Raw genomic sequence first — 21,979 nt, forward strand, 5'->3', positions numbered from 1 at the left:
ATACATAATAATACATAAAAAAGGAAGGCTCGAGAGTTGTTGTTTTTTTGGGGGGGTAGCTAATTTGTGTTGTGGTTGCAACATATGAGTGTGTTAAATCAGGGGAGAAGATTGTGTGCACTGTTAATTGTGTCCCCCCCACAAAAAAAACAAACCAAAAACGAAACAGAATCCGCATGTATGCATTTTCGTTTGGCCTCATTTTACATATTTAGTTAGAAATTTACATCATACATTTTTTTGTTAGCTCAAAATGGGCTTTGGGGGCACTCATGACACAAGTCAGCATATACAGTCAAGGCTGATGGTCTGTGTTTTCTGTGAGTGTAGAAGTCTGCGCATTTTTGTGGCAATTCTGACCATAAATAAAAACCTTCAGCAAATTAAACCTCACAAACAAACAAACAAAAAAAGCCCACGATTTTTCTTTGGTGGAAGGCCAAAAAAAAACCAAAAAAAAAAACCTTGAAGGGTGCCAATTTGTTTTTTGTTTTTTTTTACATGCACAGGAAAAACCATGTTCACAGACAAAATGATGAACTGATGTATTGATTGATTTAATCAACAAATTAGTCAACAATGAAAACAACCATTAGCTTAGCAAATCAATGTATAACCTAGTTAATGTGCAGTTAACGTGAATTAACATATAAAGAAAACCCGATCAAGGTGCTCCACAAACTATTCATGTTTTAATGCTGCATGTTTAGCTTAGAAAGCAGATCAAGGGGAACTAAGGAAAAGGACATGTTGCAGGGAACTTCATCAATGGACCTCTTTATTATCAGGAATCGAATAGGCTGTAAATAACACGAATTCAAGCTGACCGCAGCTCCTCATCTTTGTCTAAGAGGAAATTACAAACTGTTCTCGGACATTTTTCAAGCCTGCCTGAGATCTGATAGATAAATTGTGAATAATTTATCATGTGTTTTCTAATGTATCTGATAATAACCAGAGCTATAGAGACATGCACTGAAAGCCCGACACAGATGCTTGTTTTCTGGCACATACATTTGGCCCGCCCCCTAACAACTCAGCATCCACCTTTAGAGACTACGATAGCAAAGTCAAACAAATCTTTGTCTGCAGCCTTTGTACAACACAGCAGAGGAGCTGTGATACTATTAACAACTGTGTGGTTACAGAGCCCCTCCCAGTTTAAAACCAGAACCACACAAACCATATACTAGGGCAACAGGGTGTGTTTAGGCTCATTGGTGCCCCTCTGACCGTTACAATGAACAAGGTCTGCCACTAGCTGGAAAAAGAAAAAAAAAAGGCCTTATGGCACTTTAATTTTCTGTTGAACCTCTCACGCACCCACCCCATCCTTCTCGCACACACTGACTCCCTCCCCTCCCACTAGCAGAAAAACACACACACGAATCTGGAGCTATCATCTGGACAGGTGGCCAGCCACCCAGACCTGACCCGCCTGCCCTCTTGCGTGCTCCCTCCCTCTGCCCCCGCCCCAACTAAAATCAGTTCACTTCTGCTGGAAAACCCCAAATGAACATACACAGCAGCAGCACCCCCCCCCCCCCCCCCCCCACCACCACACACACACCTCCAGCAAGCCCTGCACCATGTCTGTCACCCACTGTGCCTAGTCTGTGGGGATTACTGCCTGCACAGTGCAGCAGCCAACCAGACCCACAAAAAAAGGTTGTGTCTAGCTAATGTGAAGCCAAATAATTTTAATCAGGATTTATTCTAAAGCCTGACCAGAGTAGAAAAGCCAATCGGCTCAGTTATACACAGCACCACCTGGTCTACAGCCCATTTACATTGAATTAACACGGTCACACAGTACTGATGAGTGATGACAAAACAAGCAGCGACATTCAGATCAATGGATGTTTGAAAATGTTAAGCAAGTCACATTTCCTATTAAAAGTATGGAGATGCTGCAATTATTCAATCCTCGCCAACTATACCCAGTCACAAATTTCAAGGTGGAAATACAAAACATTAGATTTGACTGTTACACACAATGCTTTATGACTTTACGAAGATGGGCGTCTAATATTTAGGGATGTCGGTGTAGATTAGCAAAAAGTCGCAGCTGTCACACAGATATGATAAATAAGACAAACGAGACGGATCACTCGGGTTAACTGGAGAAAAATGGACATTTTTCTTCAGCGATGATGGGGTTAAAAAACACATGGCCGTGAGCTGTGCATTTTGTCCTTAGATGCACTCCACATTTGAGAACTAGGTTTTCATAAGAGCCACGTCGCAGTTTATGTAGTAAATACAACAGTGCTACACTTCTTGGAGAGAGCTGAAGTCATAAAAGTACATGCTATATACTGTGTGTGTATATGCATGTGTGGGGGGTAGCTTCAATATTGACGGCTAACACGCCGTATTAAGCGAAAACCACGGCGCCAACAGTGTTTTAAAAACGATGCTAAACGGACAGTTTGGCCACAAAACCGCAACGTGTTTCAGTCAGACACCGCTAGCTAGCGTCCACTATCGGACAGCTAGCCGCATTAAGTCGTGAGTCCCGATTCGTAAGCGTGCTGCCCCGGCTAGCTGGATGTTGAGCACGTTTCGAAAACAAATACAGGGCGAGGAATTAAAACGAGAGCTCTCAGCGTGAGCCCAGTCGGTAGGGTTCAAACGAAACGGCGATATCGACGTCAAATTACTCCCGCAAACATGTCTAGCTGTTTAGCCTGGCAGCTAACAGTTCGCCGTTGTCTGGGAGAAAAGGACCACCGGGGGTGAAGTATCGCTTAGCAGAGGGGCTAGCTCACAAAACACTGCAGCAACAGTCAGCTCAAGCAAGTAACTGGTCAAAGAGGGGGAAAAACACTCGCACGCAAAGACACTGACACAAAGAAACGGCTTCTGGCTACTAAACCATCGGCCAGAGGACGTGCAGTGTGCTCGATGATACAACGCGTGGGTTAAAAGTGAGCTATTTCATGGCAATAAGTTATATTCTTATCAACTCCGCTCCCCACCGCCCCGAATCTCAGACTCACCCTGTCACAACAGGCGCCATCTTCCACAAACTCTCACCAAAACTCCAATACTCGCGATATCCCCTTCTCTCCCACAGCCCAACAATCCGCCGAGACAACAGGAGCAGGACTGGAGGTGTAGGGACGAGGGAGTCGGAGAGAAAAGGGGGTGGGTGAGTAAGACGGAGAGAAAAAAAGGGGAGGCGGCGGGTAACAGCAACACATACACACTCTCTCTCTCACACACACGCGCACACACACACTCACTGAAAGAGAGAGAGTGAGCGAAAAGGGCAGACGCCACAACAACAGGCGTGGGAAACTTCCGAATTCACGCGAGAATTGGAAAACTCTCACAATAGGCGAGCACAGAGGGAGCGTCCCCTATCGCGAGATATGCGTGAAATCGAGTACTTGTTTATCTTGTGGCGCTGAAATACTATTCCCACGTGTTCACCGGGTAATAAATTACAGCACCGATTGGTTTGAGAGGGGGAAAAACGATAGTGGTGAGGAAAGCCTTGATTTTTGTTTTCCCAGGCTCACGCGCATTTTGTTGTAGGCATCCTGTCTCCATGTGGAGTCCCTGCGTTTACAGCTGTGTGCAATTACAAGCCAAATTGTCATCCATATATGCTCCCCAGCTGACTGCAGACAGCAAACCTGCAAGGGTACCCTGACTTTAAATGAGAGTAGAAATTAATGGAGGGTTTCTACGCCCCAAATATACAATTCCCTTGGGTAACATTACAGTCCCTGTTTAGAATGTGGAAACAATGGTGTGAACACATGCGAATGGACCATGCAGAGAAGATTAGTGCATTGCTATCACACTGGGCAGTCCCATGACCACCCTCCACACCAAACCTCAGCCCAAAGTACAAGGGAGGCTATTATTTAGAATGATCATGCTTGCAAATGTGGCATAAGCTTTATTAGCCCCCGCCCCCCCTTTTTTTTTCTTGTCTGCTTCTGCCCCTACTCCACCCCATCCACCCCTCCCTCAAGTGCATTTCCAACAGTTTGTGTGTTATACCATCCCCACAACAAACAGCTCAAGCCATTCTTGTTTATCTGGGAGGGGGTCTAAGAGCCATAAACCTTCATGTAGGTCCCCATCCCCATGTGTGTTTGTGCCCATACAGCCTTCATTTAAACCTGTTTGGGATTTTTGTTCAGCTAACAAGTGACTTCTGGTGGGAATTTTTCCAACTTCAAAGAGGAAAAGAAGGCTTCTGAGACCACACCGATGGCAAGTCAATGCTTTCGTTTGTTAGATGTTGTGTGAGTGATCTGCCTCTGGCTGTTTTGTGTGGAAAAAGTGGTTCTTGGGCGAATGAAGAAGATCAAAAAGAAAAAAAAATAGACAAACACCAAAGGGATATTTGGGAGATTTGCTGTTATGTGTAAATGCACACAATATTTTTAAGGAAAATAGTTTAAGCTTAAAGCTTTTTCTTAACCTTGTAATGTCAAGTGTATATTTTTCAATACACTTTTTTGTCAATTTTTGAGGCTTTTTGAATTGTCAGTATGACCCCCCCAACCCCAACCCCACACACACACACACACACACACACACACACACACACACACACACACACACACAAAATCTGAATGTTGCAAATATGATATATATTAAAACTCATATATCCAAATTAATATTTAATTTCTTTTTTTTAATTAATCAAAAAGGTCAATAAATAATCCATCTGGCAATTGTTTGTTAAGGTATTAAAATATATGGGTAATGACAGATGGGTAATTTAATATATTGGGAAATATGTTCATCTTTTTATATTTGAGTTTTTACAGTTAGTTGTTTTTTATTGATTAAAATATCAACTTAACATTAGTTTTTGTGGGATATTTAAGTTGTTTTGAAATGAAGACGTGCTCGTAAGGGTCTAACCCTTTCACTCCTTTGATTTTTTCCTCGTATCTTTTCTTTGACTTTTCATCAAGTCTGTCTTTGTACGGACCGGCATTGTTCTACTTCGTTTTGTACATAAATTTTTTGGGGGGGCAAAGAAAAAGCAAGAAGGTATTGGAACCGGAGAATGAACGTTTTGCGGTGCTGCAAATGCTTGCGTTTGATGCATTGCTTGGATTGTTTTGCCACGAGTACCCGGCGTGCAATGCGCGAAAGTCACGTGGTCTGTCAATCTCTATTGCAAACAAGTGCATTTCCTCAAATGGCCACTTGAGGCAGGCTTCAAATGTGAGTTCCACGTTAAGGTGTCAGACGTTGCAGGAGACATAAACATGTCTGTATAGGTTCTCAGTCATCCAGGTCATGGTAGTCTAAGCAGTTTGGAAAGAAAGTGAATGGATTCATCCATCCATGTCCTCCATCCAGTTCAGGGTTGCCAGACTCCAGAGTCTGGCAACCAAAAGTCATGAAGTGAGAGGCGGGATACACCCTGGATAGGCCGCCAGTCTGTTGCAGGGCTAAAACGTTGATTATGCTCTATTGTTGACACAGACATGGACATCCACTTCCACTCAAACCATTGCACTCCACGTTTAATGATGAACCTTGCATCACTCTAACCCAAGCGACAGTAGTGGATTCACGGTGTGGAAAATATAATCAAAGTTTAACACTTGAGTCCAGGAGGCAGAGCTTGGTATAGTGCTGCTACTCCTCCACATTAGAGGGTCTTCCAGGCATATCCCAGTGGGTGGAGGCCCTGGGGTCATGCTGGATAGATGATGTGGCTTGGGAATGCCTCGGAGAGCCCCCGGAAGAGGGAGATCTGAGTGTCTCTACTTAAACTGCTACCATATTACTACCTACAGCTACTATAGCATATCTTTAGAGTGTAGATGTACCGTATTTCCCGGACTACAAAGCGCACCTGAATATTAGCCGCACAAGCTAAAATCAGGGGAAAATCCTGTTTTGTACATACATTAGCCGCACCTGACTAAAAGCCGCAGGTGTTTCAATGTTGACTTATCATATGTAAGAGAATATGCACAAAGGGAATTGTCAGGAAAGAGATGGCTGTTTGGAGACACACCCCTTTTATTAATATTTTGAAAAACAAGTTATGGGTACATATTTGCACATGTAGTACATAACAGTAACCTACAGCACACCAGAAAAATAGATTCGGCCTACCTTTTAGGCTCAGGTGCAGTGACACGGCTTTAACAAGAAGAAAAGTCAGTCATTCACCATCTTTCTCTTCTTCCTGCGCTCTAAAACCACCAAAGTCCTCTTCTCCAATGTCGGAAACGAACAGGCTCAGGATGGCTTCGTCATCCACTCTCCGCTTCTCTCCTTCGTTGTCACTTTCAAAACCAAAGAAATCCTCGTTGTCAGTGTCAGAGTCGAACACCCTCAGAAGGGCCGTGGCGGTGTCCTCCTCTCCATCATGCAGCAGTCCAGCCCTTCAAAATCCGTTGGTGATCGTGGATGTTTTCGCACTTTTCCACGCTGTCAGAATCCACCGGTGGAGTTGGGCATAACTTGCTTTTCGCAAGTTTATCGCCGTTCGTCATCCACGCCTCCCGCTGAATGCGTAGCGCTACTTTGAAGTTTGTTTTTCGCGCTACTTCGTACGGCACTACGTTGCCTGGCGGACGGACATGTGACTAACATACCACTCTTGAACCCCGATCCTTCCGCCAGGCAACGTAGTGCCGTACAACAGAGGAACAAACAAAACAAATCGTCTTACGATATCACAAAAATCATGGAAAATCCATAGAAAAGCCGCACCTGACTAAAAGCCGCAGGGTTCAAAGCTTGTGCAAAAAGTAGCGGCTTATAGCCCGACAATTACGGTAGTTCTCCCGGTACTTCTGGCTCAGGACGGTTCAGGAAAACTATGCAAACTCCACACAGAGAGGCTCCAGACAGCTGGTTTATTCAGTCCCAGGACTGTCTCACTGTAGGGCAACAGTGCTAACCACCAAATCTCAGCGCTACCTTTATAGCTCACCTTAATTTTATTAAGACTTGACATTGCTAGTCAAATCTTAATAAAATTTAAGACTTGACTGACAGCATCTGCCTCTGCAGTGGTGATTTTTGAAGTATTTTTTATGGTAATTACCTGACAAATAATACATATTGCTGTGCACTTAATTTTACTGAAAGACCACCCAAGACCTTTTATATATCAGTGATATGTTATTTCTGCCTGCTGATTAGCAGATATCTGTATTTTTTATGTGAATGCACACTTCTGACCATGCTAGGCTGTCTGGCTCCACTATGATGTCCAAATGCTAAAACTGAGGCTTCAGAGTCAGTGGGTGATGCGGTGTTGGCTACCACCATCTTTTATATACAGTCTGTCAGTAAAAGGCCACTGTGACATCACGAAACAGGTTGTTGATAGGACACTAAATTGGTGACATTGGCGATTTAAAGTCCTCAGTACCTGCATTATATAAGTCTCTTAGACAGTCTTTATTCTGCGCTAAGCTAACTGGCTGCTGGCTCCAGCTGCAAAGGCAGCACAGGAACATGAGCGTGGTATCTTTTCAATGAACTGTTAAAGCAAACAGTTTCCAAAATATCAAACTATTCCGCTCGCTGTGAGATATGATACGAATCAAGAAGAAATCAAAAAAGTGTGAGCGCATGAAATAGCAGTTTTTGCTCACCTCCGTCCGTGACAGATAACCTATCAGTGTCAGTGCGCAGCACCACCAAACAGATTCTCTGTGTAAAGTAGCAGATGTGATATCCCCCAGCGTACACTGTATAAATCTACCCATTTCATATCTTTCAAATGCATAATTCATTTTTACGGAGCTTCACTGTTCTGCCAGAGAGAAAGAGAAAAAAAGGAGGGCGAGTTAAAGAGTTGCATAGAGTGTGCCTGGCCTGCAGCCCGCTCTATGAAGACGCAGAGACCTCAGAGACGAGGACCTCATCCTGCCCTCAACCATTTTTCCTTTCCTTCTTTTTTTTTTATAGCCATCCGAGAACCTCCAGTTACACTCAGAGCTGAAAGGGGAAGCATAAAGTTTCCTCAAATGTTTTACAGCTGAACACAGTAAAAGGAAAAAAAGCTTAAAAAAAAAAAAAAGAGCAACTACAGTTTTCAGAGAAAATAAGAGTCAAATAGAAAAAGAGAAGAAGCTACTTCACTTTTACATTTTAGTGCTATTAGCAATTCCAAAACTTCGAAGTCTGATCTTTGACCTTTCCTGGTTCTCTTTAAACGTAACTCGATTTAAAAGGCCACTTGCAAACACAATTTTAAGGCTTTTTCCTGTCATATACATGTTTCTCTCCTGCTCCAAGCTTTGGATTCTTGATCATTTTTCTTCATCATTTCAATTTCCTCCTTCCCCTCCATGTCCCGTTCTCTCATTAGGAGTGAAAAACCATTTATTTTACCAGAGCCAGGGCCAATTCAGGCAATCATGACTAAGCCGTAAGCCTCGGGTCTATAAATCCCCGCACTTGACTGCTTTAAGCTTGTGGCTCAGAATGAAAGACAGATTGAGATAGAGGGCGAGAGAAATCCTAGTCCCCAGCGGAAACGCCACTAACTCGTACATCATCCCATCAGTGCCGCAGTCTGAACGGTTTGGGCTGAAGGGTGGTGTTGCACCAATCGACAGTAAAGTCTCACAATTCCCCTTCCTTTGAGTACTGAGTTGAAATTGCAAAATTAACGCGTTATTGTTCTGTGAGTTTGGCCAATTTTCACATCCAGCTTATCCCGCTAAGCTGAAGGCCCTAGTAACACTTCTAAGAAAAAAAAGAAGAAGCCATAAAAGAGGGAAATGATTGTCATCAGCAGATGTGACGAGTCGAACAAAGCGCGAGAGAGAAAGTGAACCAATTAGGGAAGTGCAGATCGAGCTTCCTGATGAGCAACTCTTCGACTTACTCATTACAGCCGGGGTGGTGAAACTTCCTGACACGCTACAGCACAGTAGAAGTGCAAAGCAGCGACAGACAGAGGAAGGTGGGCCGAGAGACACTGGGTCAGATGTAAGACACGCGAGCTGATGGATGCGGACATGAAGGATGGACTCGGTTGCAGGAAAAGTCCACTTACTGCTGTAAACAAACTCATCAGTGCGTTATCGTAAGAATAAAAATTACAAACTGATCAACTCTGGCTCGTGTGAGTCTGAGTTCACGGCAGAAAAGGGCTTCCCTGTCTATTCGTCCATCCGTCAGGTCCATCTGTCTCGCTGCCGAGGCCTCGTGGGAAAAGCCTGGGGCGGACGAGGGCAGACAGTTTGACAAATGGGAAGGACGATGTGTCCGAGTAAGGGGCGCGCCTTCTCTCCCCCTCTCGCCCTTCCATTCAAAGCCTCCTCACTTTTATCACATGACTGTCATTACAATTAGGTCCCAAAGACATCGCAGTGCCCAACTGCTTTTTGCAGAGAACGACAGGGTGATAAGTTTGCAGACTGCCAAGGGAGCTGAAGGGCCTGTTTTGCAAGCCCGCTCTTCTGAAAGAAAGAGGCGAATGGGAGGCATGAGGAAAGAGACGTTTCCCCTTTCCTGGACTCTGAACGGTTCACGGCGAGTTCAAGCTGCCAAACGTATGTGGGGCGAGAACTGCACAGGCACGCTATCTGGCAGCTCTGACACTTCCTTAACCCACAGCTTGGATATCACATAGGAAAAAAAAAGAGAAAAGAAATGTTATATGATTGACTTACACCGCTGCTTTAAGAAACACAATCCAGGGCTTATGGGTTTAATAAGAGCCTTTATGATCTATTGTTTGTCTGATAACTGATCACATTCCCAATTTATAATGAAGAGCGATCACAGAAATCCACAGCGTGTATTCATTAATTATCCTCTCGCACATGCTGTAATAGAGCTAGATTACAGACTTTCACAAGCACGACACGATCACAAAGACCCATAAATCCATTAGTGCGATGGTTATCAGTAAAAATAGCGCATTCGCTCCATTACCTGAGGAGTTACATCACCGTTGCAGCCATGGCACTTTGATGATCATCTTGTTGTGGGTCACGCACAGCGGATTTCATTCTTGTTTTCACCAGAGGGAAGGCTTTCTCATAAAAAGTTATGTGAGCCTCGCTCTGGGCCGGCTTGGCTTTGTTTCTTGTCGCCATCTTTTTAAATCAGCATTTGCCTCGGGGTATTGTGCTTTGATTAAAAAAGCAGAGCTGACTGTGAGCTCTGAAAACATGCCGAATGCATTATGTTATGGAAAGTCAAGACTGTCCGGTGGAAAACGTGACAATGTCAGAGGGGAATATTCGGAATATTGATGCATGCCAATGGGTTTAATCAAAGCAGCCAAACATAAATTTTGCCCTTTTCTGTATATGAAACACATTTTATAATGACATATTATTGCTACTCAGAATAATGCTGAAGGAGTTCTGCAGCAACCTAAATAAGACATAATGGGAACGGTCAGGCTACTGTAGGCTACGTTCAACAGAAAATGTAGCTCATTCATCATGTCGAGTTATTTGTTCATATGCCTAAGGAAGGAAAAAGGTTTTTTAAATCACCTGCAAGTTCTTTTCACTTTTACACACCTTTAAAGTGTTCCTCAAGCATAAAAGGATCCTAAGTATGCGTACTAATAAAAGAAAGTTGTTCCGATCTCACACGTTTGTCTGAAAATAGCATTTAGTTAGCTTCATTTAGCTAAAAGGCTAACATTAATGGTGATAATAACTAGTCTGCCTCATTCAAACAGTGAAAAAGTCCATCAACCAAAAGCTTAGTACGAAAATAAGGGTGGCTATGTAACAACCAGTCTAATTAGCATTGAACACATTTTTAATCTGTATTTTAAATACAGCTTAGCAGTCGTTCTCATCTCTGTCTTTGCCACAACAGATTGTTACACTTTCCGCATCATCATTCAAGAACAAGATTTCAAGATACTTAAACTCCCCCACTTAAGGCAGATCACTCTGGGGACATTCAGCCTTTTTTGTCACTGATTCGAGGCGCTGATTCTCATTCCTGCTGCTTCACTGTGGGCTGCAAGCTGCACCAATGTGAGCCCCCTCGTGTCTCATTCGCCCAGTCACGCTTTCTATCGGATAGAAAAATTGGAGGAAACCTGATCTTTCCCGAATAGTAGCATCTAGTATCTTGCCCAAGGATATTTTGGCAGATGGACTGGAAGAGCTGGGGATCAATCCATCAGCCTCCTTATTGGTAGACCCACTCTATGTAACTGAGTGTAAAGACCTTGGTCTTTTAGGAACCATCAAATGAATAATTTATGGTGGTGTGGGCATATGACTAGGATGCTTGCTGTGCACATCCTAGGTGAGGTGTTTTAGGGATGTCCTACTAGGAGGAGGTGCCAGACGAGCCCCAGGATATGCTGGACAGATTGCATTTCTTGGTTGGCTTGGGGAGTGCCTTGATGACTCCATGGAAGAGTTGATGAAAGTGCCTGGGGAGAGGTTGGTGTAAGGTCTCTGCTGAGACTGCTGTGGCCACAGCAAATGGATGGATGGATGGATGCATGTTCAATCCATGCAAGAACTGAAATGTAATAATGTTGCATTGTCAGCATACCCAGTATATATTTGGCCTGGCTTATTTTACATTCTGATGTATCCCAATAAGAAGTGAACCACCTTCATAAAACCCACAGGTATACCTGAAACTGCCTCACTAAGCCTCTAATCGGGCTAATCCTCAGACTACAGGTAATGCAGAATTATTAGGCAAATGAGTATTTTGTCCACATCATCCTCTTCATGCATGTTGTCTTACTCCAAGCTGTATAGGCTCGAAAGCCTACTACCAATTAAGCATATTAGGTGATGTGCATCTCTGTAATGAGAAGGGGTGTGGTCTAATGACATCAACACCCTATATCAGGTGTGCATAATTATTAGGCAGCGTCCTTTCCTTTGGCAAAATGGGTCAAAAGAAGGACTTGACAGGCTCAGAAAAGTCAAAAATAGTGAGATATCTTGCAGAGGGATGCAGCAGTCTCAAAATTGCAAAGCTTCTGAAGCGTGATCATCGAACAATCAAGCGTTTCATTCAAAATAGTCAACAGGGTCGCAAGAAGCGTGTGGAAAAACCAAGGCACAAAATAACTGCCCATGAACTGAGAAAAGTCAAGCGTGCAGCTGCCAAGATGCCACTTGCCACCAGTTTGGCCATATTTCAGAACTGCAACATCACTGGAGTGCCCAAAAGCACAAGGTGTGCAATACTCAGAGACATGGCCAAGGTAAGAAAGGTTGAAAGACGACCACCACTGAACAAGACACACAAGCTGAAACGTCAAGACTGGGCCAAGAAATATCTCAAGACTGGTTTTTCTAAGGTTTTATGGACTGATGGAAATGAGAGTGAGTCTTGATGGGCCAGATGGATGGGCCCGTGGCTGGATTGGTAAAGGGCAGAGAGCTCCAGTCCGACTCAGACGCCAGCAAGGTGGAGGTGGAGTACTGGTTTGGGCTGGTATCATCAAAGATGAGCTTGTGGGGCCTTTTCGGGTTGAGGATGGAGTCAAGCTCAACTCCCAGTCCTACTGCCAGTTTCTGGAAGACACCTTCTTCAAGCAGTGGTACAGGAAGAAGTCTGCATCCTTCAAGAAAAACATGATTTTCATGCAGGACAATGCTCCATCACACACGTCCAAGTACTCCACAGCGTGGCTGGCAAGAAAGGGTATAAAAGAAGAAAAACTAATGACATGGCCACCTTGTTCACCTGATCTGGACCCCATTGAGAACCTGTGGTCCATCATCAAATGTGAGATTTACAAGGAGGGAAAACAGTACACCTCTCTGAACAGTGTCTGGGAGGCTGTGGTTGCTGCTGCACGCAATGTTGATGGTGAACAGATCAAAACACTGACAGAATCCATGGATGGCAGGCTTTTGAGTGTCCTTGCAAAGAAAGGTGGCTATATTGGTCGCTGATTTGTTTTTGTTTTGTTTTTGAATGTCAGAGATGTATATTTGTGAATGTGGAGATGTTATATTGGTTTCACTGGTAAAAATTAATAATTGAAATGGGTATATATTTGTTTTTGTTAAGTTGCCTAATAATTATGCACAGTAATAGTCACCTGCACACACAGATATCCCCCTAAAATAACTACAACTAAAAACTACTTCCAAAAACATTCAGCTTTGATATTAATGAGTTTTTTGGGTTCATTGAGAACATGGTTGTTGTTCAATAATAAAATTATTCCTCACAAATACAACTTGCCTAATAATTCTGCACTCCCTGTATTTCTTGAGAAGCTTTGCATTTACTGAGTGTCTACCTGGCCTCTCCTCCCTTTTCCAGTCTTCATGCTAAGCTAAGCTAACTGACTGGTTCACCTCTACTGAGAAGATTGAAACATCATCATATATTATAATTCAGCAAGCTGGAAAAATGGTAAACTATAGCAGGAAAAGCTAATCAGTGACAGGAATATACTTGTCCTGTGTGGATAAAATGACAGGCTAGCTGCTTCCCCTACTTCTGGTCATGCTAAGCTCAGCTAACCATATCCAATTTCAATCTCTTTGGGATAAATATTTACCCTATCATATCATTCTTGGAAATAAAGATAGTAAGCTGACATTTTAGTTGCTCTTTTAGGGATTACAAGCACAAGATCCTACAAAGTCAGCCAAGCAGGCTTCCTAAAGGTTGCCGGTTCCAGCTCTCAGTCTAGCTAAGGGACTGTTAGTGAGGAAAGTAAATGTGTACTGCAATCCAGCCCCTCAACAACTACCGCTGAGACTCCCATAAGCCGTTTTATTAAGCATAAATCCTTGTTTCTCAAGAGGAGCTGTTAAGTAAAGAGACGACAGCCAGGAACCCAAAAGTGTGTGTAATAATATCGTGTGTGTGTTGTAATAAGTCATAAAACTTTCAATGAATGACTCACAAACAAAATAGGAGTCAGAAATCTCAAATAGCTCAACTTAATTGTTTCAAACGTCAGGATGTTCATCATAAACATCCAAACAACACCTTCTTTGGCGATTTAGCTGCGATGCAAAGCTTCTATGGATGTGAGCGATGGCCGCGTTCCACCTCAGAAAATCTGAATCGATGCGTGCAGCCCCGAAACGAATCTCTTCTTGACCCCCTCGCGTGGATCAAAAGCATGATTTATGGAAGATGTAAGGAGTATATGCTGCAAAAATTCTCTAACTTCAACACGAGCTACTTTGTTTGTTGTCAGGATGTGGTTGAAACACCATCTTCTGAGCCTACGGATCCAGTATCACGGTCGGCTAGGCCGGAAGCCAGTGACGTTCTTTGCCAGAAAAAGAGCCGAAACGTCTCCAAAATGCAAACCCTTAAGAGACTAATCAGGAACAGGGTCAAAAATGTCATAACAATAGACGCTTCCAACAAAAGTAAGGCTTTCCACTTTGTGAAAAACCTCCCGGGATATATTCACATTCAGTAAACTAGGACCGTGACTCGTTTAGCTTGGCCTGCCGCCCTCGTCAGTTAAGACTTCTAAGGCCAAAGCGTGGTGAAGGCTCATAGCAGAAGCAGCCCGATAATGTTACAATACACAATGTTAATGTTTCTTTAACAAGAGCAAGTGACAGGTGGTATTATATCATGACAAAAAGATTGATAGACAGTTATTAGTGGGCACAAAGTACTCTTGCTCAGCTCAGCCCAAACCTCAAAGAAGTGCATTTTTTGTTTGTTGAGGACATCTCAAATGGATTGTTTCTGCAAGACGAAAAATATCAGTTGCTCCAGTGATTCTTAAACCAATATCCGTGTACGTTTGCTCCCAGCTTCCTCTTCCTCGTGCACTCGTGAACTTGTAAAACATGATATATTGTATATTTACATGACTTAAAAAAGTCTGGGCTAGTATTGCAATTGTTTAGTAGATCGTGTTTAGACAGACAGCTTTACTTTGTTAACTGCAGCATATTTGGCTGGTGGGGGTTTTGGAGGGAACAAACCTCAGCCAAGTGAACCTCTCAAACCTTGACCTTTGCCTCCTTGACGCCCACACTCTCTCTCTCTTCTTCTCTGTCTCCACACGAACGCTTGCACAAATGTATTCGCACATCACAAAACATTTTGCAGCGCCTGCCTTGTCCGCAAAAATTAAGCTGGAAAAAAAAAATCTCTGACACACAAAGAGGAAGAGGTGATACAGTCGGTGCAAGCTGCACACACGCCCACACATGGAGCATCCAAACGCGCACACTCACAAACAATCTCTGGCCAAGTGGCTGCACCGCTGGGGCCGTGACCCTGTGCTCCTTTCTCCCTCCCTCCTCCATCTCCCAGCTATCCGTCTGGGGGCTGATAGAGAGAATGGAGGCAGGGGTCGGAGAGGAGCTGAGGGGCAGGAAGAGGACTGGTGATTAGGAACGGAGGGGGGGATGATCATACCCCTGACCCTCTGTCCAATTCCAGGCAGCCACCCTGCTGCTCCAGGAGAGAAGAGAGAGAAAGACCCTGCAAATATTTGTGATCGTTCCACACCCACACACTAGATAGTGAACATCCGCATTCTGAAAGACAGCACGGCATGGGTGTGGATTTTAGCCAACCTAGTGGCACGGCTCCATGGAAGGCAATGCCGGTCAGTCGGTCTGTAAGTCGAGCAGATTTAGACTCTGTTTTAACAACTGCTGCATGGACTAGCATCAAGTTCAATGCCTTCAAATCTATTAAAATTCCAGCAACACCAGCTGCCCTTTGTGTTTAGTGCGAATGAGCTAAATTTAGCATGCTCACACTAAACCAAAAAGGGTGTTATCATTTTCACAATAAACAGTCAACATGATGACTTCAGTGCTAAGTCTTGTTTTTGGTTTAGAGGTAATGAGACCTGCTATGATGGTTTGGAGATGGTGGTACTCACTGATTTCTAAGACCGAATCATGCAGACATGGAAACTGGTCACTGACCCCCTGATAGTCACTGGTCTCTATGGAAAAGTGATTATTCGGCAACCCGCTGATGAGAAATTAAATTGCAAAGAGGCAAAAACCTCCTTACGATTGCTTTGGTTACCAGTAGTTTGCATGGAAGATTCTGCCTTGTCTGCAAACGCTCACCAACTGCTCGCCAAGCAATAGTGAAACTAATAAAAATGTGACACAAACTGGAAACAGAGTAAAAACTGCTGCAAATGACATTTTTAAAAAGGCTCAACTTTTACCTTCAAGGCAAATATTAACGGTCGTCGTTGCAACAAGGACCCTTTTTTATCACAGATTTCACCAAGTGACAGACAGCAACTTCCAGCACTACTGTGGCAGAGGCTCCGCTGCAGGGAAGGGGTGGTGCAGCGGACTCGAGGGGCAGTGCGAGTCAGTGCCGGGAAGGCTGGCAGGGCAGCTGTGTTGAATTTAGTAATCACGATCTTTCCCATTTCAGTGACGGAGGGAAGACAACTGGGAAGCTGTCTGGCTGGAGTCGGAAACATCAAATAAAGACTGTTTACAGTAAATACACACTTTACAAGCATGCTGCACCTGGCGAGCCGTGACTGGGGTTTACAACTACTCAGCAACCAGCTGGGGAACGGTCCAAGATAACACCTTTGACCAAAAGAGGGGTGAAACCTTTTTTATGTGTACAGCATGACAAAACAAAGCAGATAAGGTCTGATAAGACAGCCTCGCGCTTGGAGCAATGTGCGTGTTTGCAATACATAATAAAATTGCTAATCCCCATTTTGGCCCCGTGAAGGCCACTTGGTGCAGCACCTGCAAGTAGATTTTCACTGCGAAAAATGTTTTTATGCACCAGTAAATCAAGATTCTCATAAATCCATCACACGGCAGTCATAAATCACCACTTCTCCCATCTGCAGGGCAATTTGATACCAACACTTTCAGATGTATTCACTTTGGGATGCATCTTTGAAAAGCTTTCAGTGGCCTCAGCATAAATGGAAGACCAAAAGTGATCTTCTGCCTGCATTTTTATATGGCGTGACTGAATGACGGCGAGCGATTGGGCTGAGCCAGCGACACTGTACATTAGCGAGCGAGGCCGGATATTAGAACAAGCGAGCGAGGGAATAGTAGTAGTAGTGTGAACAGACGGGTGAGGAAATGGGGTGGCAGGCATTCAGTGGGGGAGCTTTAGAAACGCAGGTGCCTTAATTGTCCTCCAATAAAGCCTCGGCGAGTGGGCAAACCTGTGAATGAGTGTCTGTTAAAAAGAGGGATGAATGAGGCGCACGTGAATAAATGAATGAGTGAATGAATGAGCAAACGAGTGCCTGGAAGAGTAAGCACTCTGTGGGGAAGCTGGAGAAGATTGTGGATGATGGGTGGGTGGAGGGGGGAGGAGGAAGAGACGAGTGATGTGTTGGAGGTAAAAAAAAAAAAAGATCCAGAAGGAGAACAGGGTGGAGGGGACATTTAAGGAAGAGGAGGGGGGCAAGCAAAAAGAAATGGTGAAGCAGATATTCAAACAGATATGTGTGTGTGTGTGGGAGGGGGGGCAAAAATCAGGATGGAAGTGGGGGGGGGGAGTTTTAGTCAGGCCTGTCTCAGACAATGTGACATGGCACACGCTATTAATTCTGGCTCAGCGGAGAGACCCTGCCTCGCCATCTGCTCGGGGTCAGGGGCGTTCGCTGGGGTCGGCGTCACATCCACCCCCACTGCCCCTCGCCAACCCCCCCACCTACTCACAGTCAGACACACACACACACATCCACAGACACAAAATCAAACCCCACCCCACCCTTGCCGTCCTCGCCTGACAGACACCCGGCCAGGCCCGCGTGCATTTCCATAAAACAATTGCAAGCCAACCTGCTCCCGTGTCGGGTGGGTGGGGTTAAGAGGGGAGTGGAACGCTGGCTAGCGCTCCTTAACAATGGCCTGTCAGATGAAAAGGCCCTTGCTGAACTTGATATACATTACAAAAGAGCCACACCACGGTAGTCCCCGGGCTCAGCCTCGCCAACCTGCGGTTGAATTTGAGCTTGGCGTTCATTCGTTTGTTTGCCCTTTGCGCCCCTCCACCCACCACCACCACCCTCATTACCTCTCCCTTCGCAACCACACCCCCTTCCTCTGAAGCCCACAGAAAATTACATACACAGCCTGCATGTGCGCGTGGCAGGCTGGCGCTGCGTGGAGGTAGCGGTGGTGGTGAGGTGCTTTGCATTCATTTTACTGTAAGGACAAAGCCAAGTCCGTAACATATGTCTGGTGGCAGTTATTAGTCAATTAATCAGTTGGCCTAAATAGACTATATGTGACTACAGCTCTCAGAAAGACATTTTAGAGTGAGCATAACAAATTATAGTCCTTTAAACAGCAGTTTAAAGTAAAATTTAAATATATGAAGTAATAAGAAGACTGTTTTTACCTGCTGTCACGGGAGTTCCCATTCACCAACAAAGCCATCAAATACGAGAGCGTGCAGAACTACTAGACTTTGGGATCCTAATTGTGTTGGTGCTTAAAGTTGGGTTTGGGGTTTAACAAGAGAAGATCAGATGGCGATGAAGCTCTAGCACCTCATCTCCTAATAAATTTCTTCTAACCTAACCTCACATCTATCCAGCAGCCTCTGATGCTTTTATCTCAAACAAAAGAAAACTTCCTGATTTCTTTGACCTCCTCAGGGTGTGTGAGTGTTCATCAGCCAATGCATGTAGATAGTGGGGAGTTTAAAACCCTCCTGCCACCCCCCAAAGCTAAATCCTTTAATCTGCTCTCGGACACGTCTGGAGGGCAAAACAAACAAATAGGATCCCCCTCCTCCTTTCCTCCACTACTAAGTTCAAACACACACACGCACACACAGATCCCCTTTAGAGCGCCCTGCCACCCACCCCCCCATCACCGAACATGACATCACTGCTTGGAGAGGGTGACATTAACCCTCTCAAGGTTAATGAAGTGAGGTTGTGACTGCAAGGTTGGTGATTCAAATCACGTTGGCGGGCGTCTTGGAGAAATCCTCAAGCTTTACCAAAATCGAATATGGTCCCACTTGACTTCCTTTGTGAAGCCTGCAACAGAATCAAGTATGGGCTGACGCCAACGGGCTGGAAGAATATGCTTCGATGTATGTGGTTTTTATATGTAGTAGCTGTTAGCGTTAAAAGGCTAAAAACAGGTAGCAGTTAACCTTTTTTTGATCGCAGCATCTTTAAATATTCTGTTCAGATGGTCACGCTGCAGTTTCCTGGTTTAGATGGATGTTAAGATAAATTTGACAATATACCTAATTTGTCTGTACACTCCACTATATATACATATATGTATATATAGCCACAACATTTGTTGGTGAACTCTAAAACCACTGCAAATGGCTGTCGAAAGATGAGACTTTTATATTTTTCTATGGTCCAAACTGGTTTAGCCACACAAAAAGAAAGACATGGGAAAGGGAAAGATTCTGGCCTGTATTTAAAGAAGCATGTTAGGGTTACACCGATGTATGGTGCTCAGTTTTCATAACGAGCACTGACTGTTGGTTTGAGACAAGAAACAAACAGTGGTCTCTTGTGTCAAAGTCCAATGTTTTGTTGATTCATCCATTCGCTCAGAACTCCTTCCACTGTGCACTCTACTGGTCTATGATATTGCATCTTATTCATCCCTCAGGCTAAATCTGTAAAGCTGTTCCTCCGTGGGTAGCTTTGGACTGCCCGTCTGCTTGCAGACAGCATATATTGTCAGTTGGGGGCTGTGTCCAAAGTATCTGGTACAACCGCTGTGTGGGTTACTCTTGCTTACTGGTCCATCAACAAGCTGCTGAGAATACCAAAGTTATAATGTACAAAAAGCCCCAAGTGAAACAGAGTGTTAAAAACAATGAAAAGTGTCCACTACAGCCACTTTGTGAGGTTATTTCAGTATTCCAGCCAACTTGGCAGCATTCAACTAACACAGCGTCAACAACATCAAGCAGTTGGGATTTTAGAGGACTACACAGGAGCATGTTTGAACCCCCCACCCACCCAGTAAGCAAATACCTCTACAAAGGGACACAACTCCTGAAACACGCTGGTTCACAAACACCTGGCAGCCTGATGACTGTTAATTGTGATTTGTTGCTGTTTAAATTAAATTAAATTTATATGAAATTGAACAGGAAAAATGTGCATTACTCACCCATTCAGCGAGTGGCTTCTTGTTCTCTCAGCACGTTTGCATGAAAGACTCAGATTTGCGTGAAATATTACAGACCACCGAACTGTGGTGAAACTTGGAAAATTGCAACATAAACCAGAAACCGAGAATGTTCACCTTCAAACTAAAAGTTGTGCCTAAACCGGAAACCACAATGTTTCAAAAGGTTGACTTTGAAGGTTAACCGGCTCCATTTACGGTTTGTGTCGCGCTTTTCACAGTTTTGCAACTGCTGGGTGAGGCGTTGGCGTTTTTTTTGCAAACTGCCTCTTTACCACTGCAACCAACACATTTTGAAAGGCTGCGTTTTGTAGTAGCTGAAAAGTGTTTGCAGGTAAGTCAACATCTTCCTTACAAACGGGGCAACTCTGGATATCTGCTAGCGACCAGCTAGCAGCACCATTCATTGTTAATGCTTTGCTTACTTCATTCTCAGGCACCCTGACCTCCTTGCTGAGTATGAGTAATTTTACCTAGCAACCTCCAGCAACCACTTGCCAACTAGTTGGGGACTACACCCTAGGGAACTGTGGTTGCCTGGGGAGTAGGGGTGGGAATCACTGACCAGTCTCTAGGCCTACATGACCGTGGCTTTAGCGATTGATTTCACTCTGATTTCCGGCAAGCAGCCGCCGGCTAATTAGGTAAAATACTCATACTCTCTAGGTCAGGGGTGCCCAATCCCGGTCCTCGAGAGCTACTATCCTGCAGCTTTTAGATGCATCCCTACTCCAACACAGCTGAATCAAATGGTTTGATCTCTTCAGCATGCCATCATGTTTGGCAAAGGCCTGATAACAAGCCATTCATGTGATTCAGCTGTGTGGGAGTAGGGATGCATCTAAAAGCTGCAGGATGGTAGCTCTCGAGGACCGGGATTGGGCACCCCTGCTCTAGGTCTTAGTGAGCGGGGCCCTAGATGGCTCATCTGCACACGTGATAAACCAGTAAGAGTGTCAGATGCATTGATTTTCTTGTCAGATATTAAATCATTTATTGGTTCCTTTATTGACAACTCACATACAGTCATTGATAGATGGACTGTAGTGTGGTCTAACCCCTTATGCAGCCCAGTTTTACCCTTTCGCAATTTAATCCTTACATTTCTATTGCACAATGTAACTTTGCTTACACACTTCGGATAAGTGTCCTTTTAAATGTGGGTCAGGTGGTCTGACTGAGATTTACTGCTTTAACAATGAAAGTGTGTGTGGGGGGATGGGGACTCCAGCTTAGGTCAATGTTGAAAGGTCAAAAGATCAGCTTCAGAAAGAGTCGTGAACAGCAGCTGCTGTGTGTATATTATGCCAGCAATTTTTAAAAAGAGAGGAAAGAAGACAGAACGACAGGCAAGTAAAAGTCTAGATGATCTGGAAATAAACCCTCACCAAGAAAAATGTAATGTTAATACAAGCAGACAAGGAGTGAACCCAAAACATCATTTTAGGTCACCAGAGAAATGTGTATCTATTTATATGTCTCCGTTGTCTGTCCTCAGTCTGGCCTCTCCCTTTTCCTTCCCTTTCTTCTGCCTATAAAACCAACCTTATTACCTTTAAATAAAAAAAACATTTCCCCCTCTTTTTTTCCCCTTTCCATTCATTTTCAGTCTCTTGCTCCCTGCGCTGCGGGTTACCTTGGACTCTTCACTGGGTGGGAGCTGCGATGAGCCAAAACGGTGATGTCACTGTTGTTATTTTCAAGAGGGGTGAGCTCATTGGCTGAAACCACAGAGGAGCTGGCATCCAAGTGTCAGGGAACAAGCAGCCGAGGTTGCTAGTGGCCTGACGCCGGCCTTCGTTTGCACCACAGCTGGGGAAAGCATCTGGGATAAGTTGCAGGAGCTCTCAGTCTATCTCTCCATCTTTCTATGTGTAAACAAGTGTAACGAGTATTAACTAATGCGAACGAATACGGAGCAATGAAAA

General features: G+C 44.3%; 1 protein-coding gene across 1 annotated transcript in view; it reads right to left on the reverse strand.

The window, feature by feature from the left end:
• Window positions 1–3,215, reverse strand: part of rbpjb (recombination signal binding protein for immunoglobulin kappa J region b) — a 51,120-nt gene extending 47,905 nt beyond the window's left edge. The window contains exon 1 of the mRNA XM_026162163.1: window positions 3,003–3,215. Coding sequence (XP_026017948.1) covers window positions 3,003–3,022 — 20 coding nt within the window. The 5' untranslated portion in view covers window positions 3,023–3,215. The remainder of the gene's footprint in view (window positions 1–3,002) is intronic.
• Window positions 3,216–21,979: the final 18,764 nt, after the last annotated feature.

The sequence above is a fragment of the Astatotilapia calliptera genome, chromosome 3 (genome assembly GCF_900246225.1).
Source record: "Astatotilapia calliptera chromosome 3, fAstCal1.2, whole genome shotgun sequence".
Taxonomy (NCBI): domain Eukaryota; kingdom Metazoa; phylum Chordata; class Actinopteri; order Cichliformes; family Cichlidae; genus Astatotilapia; species Astatotilapia calliptera.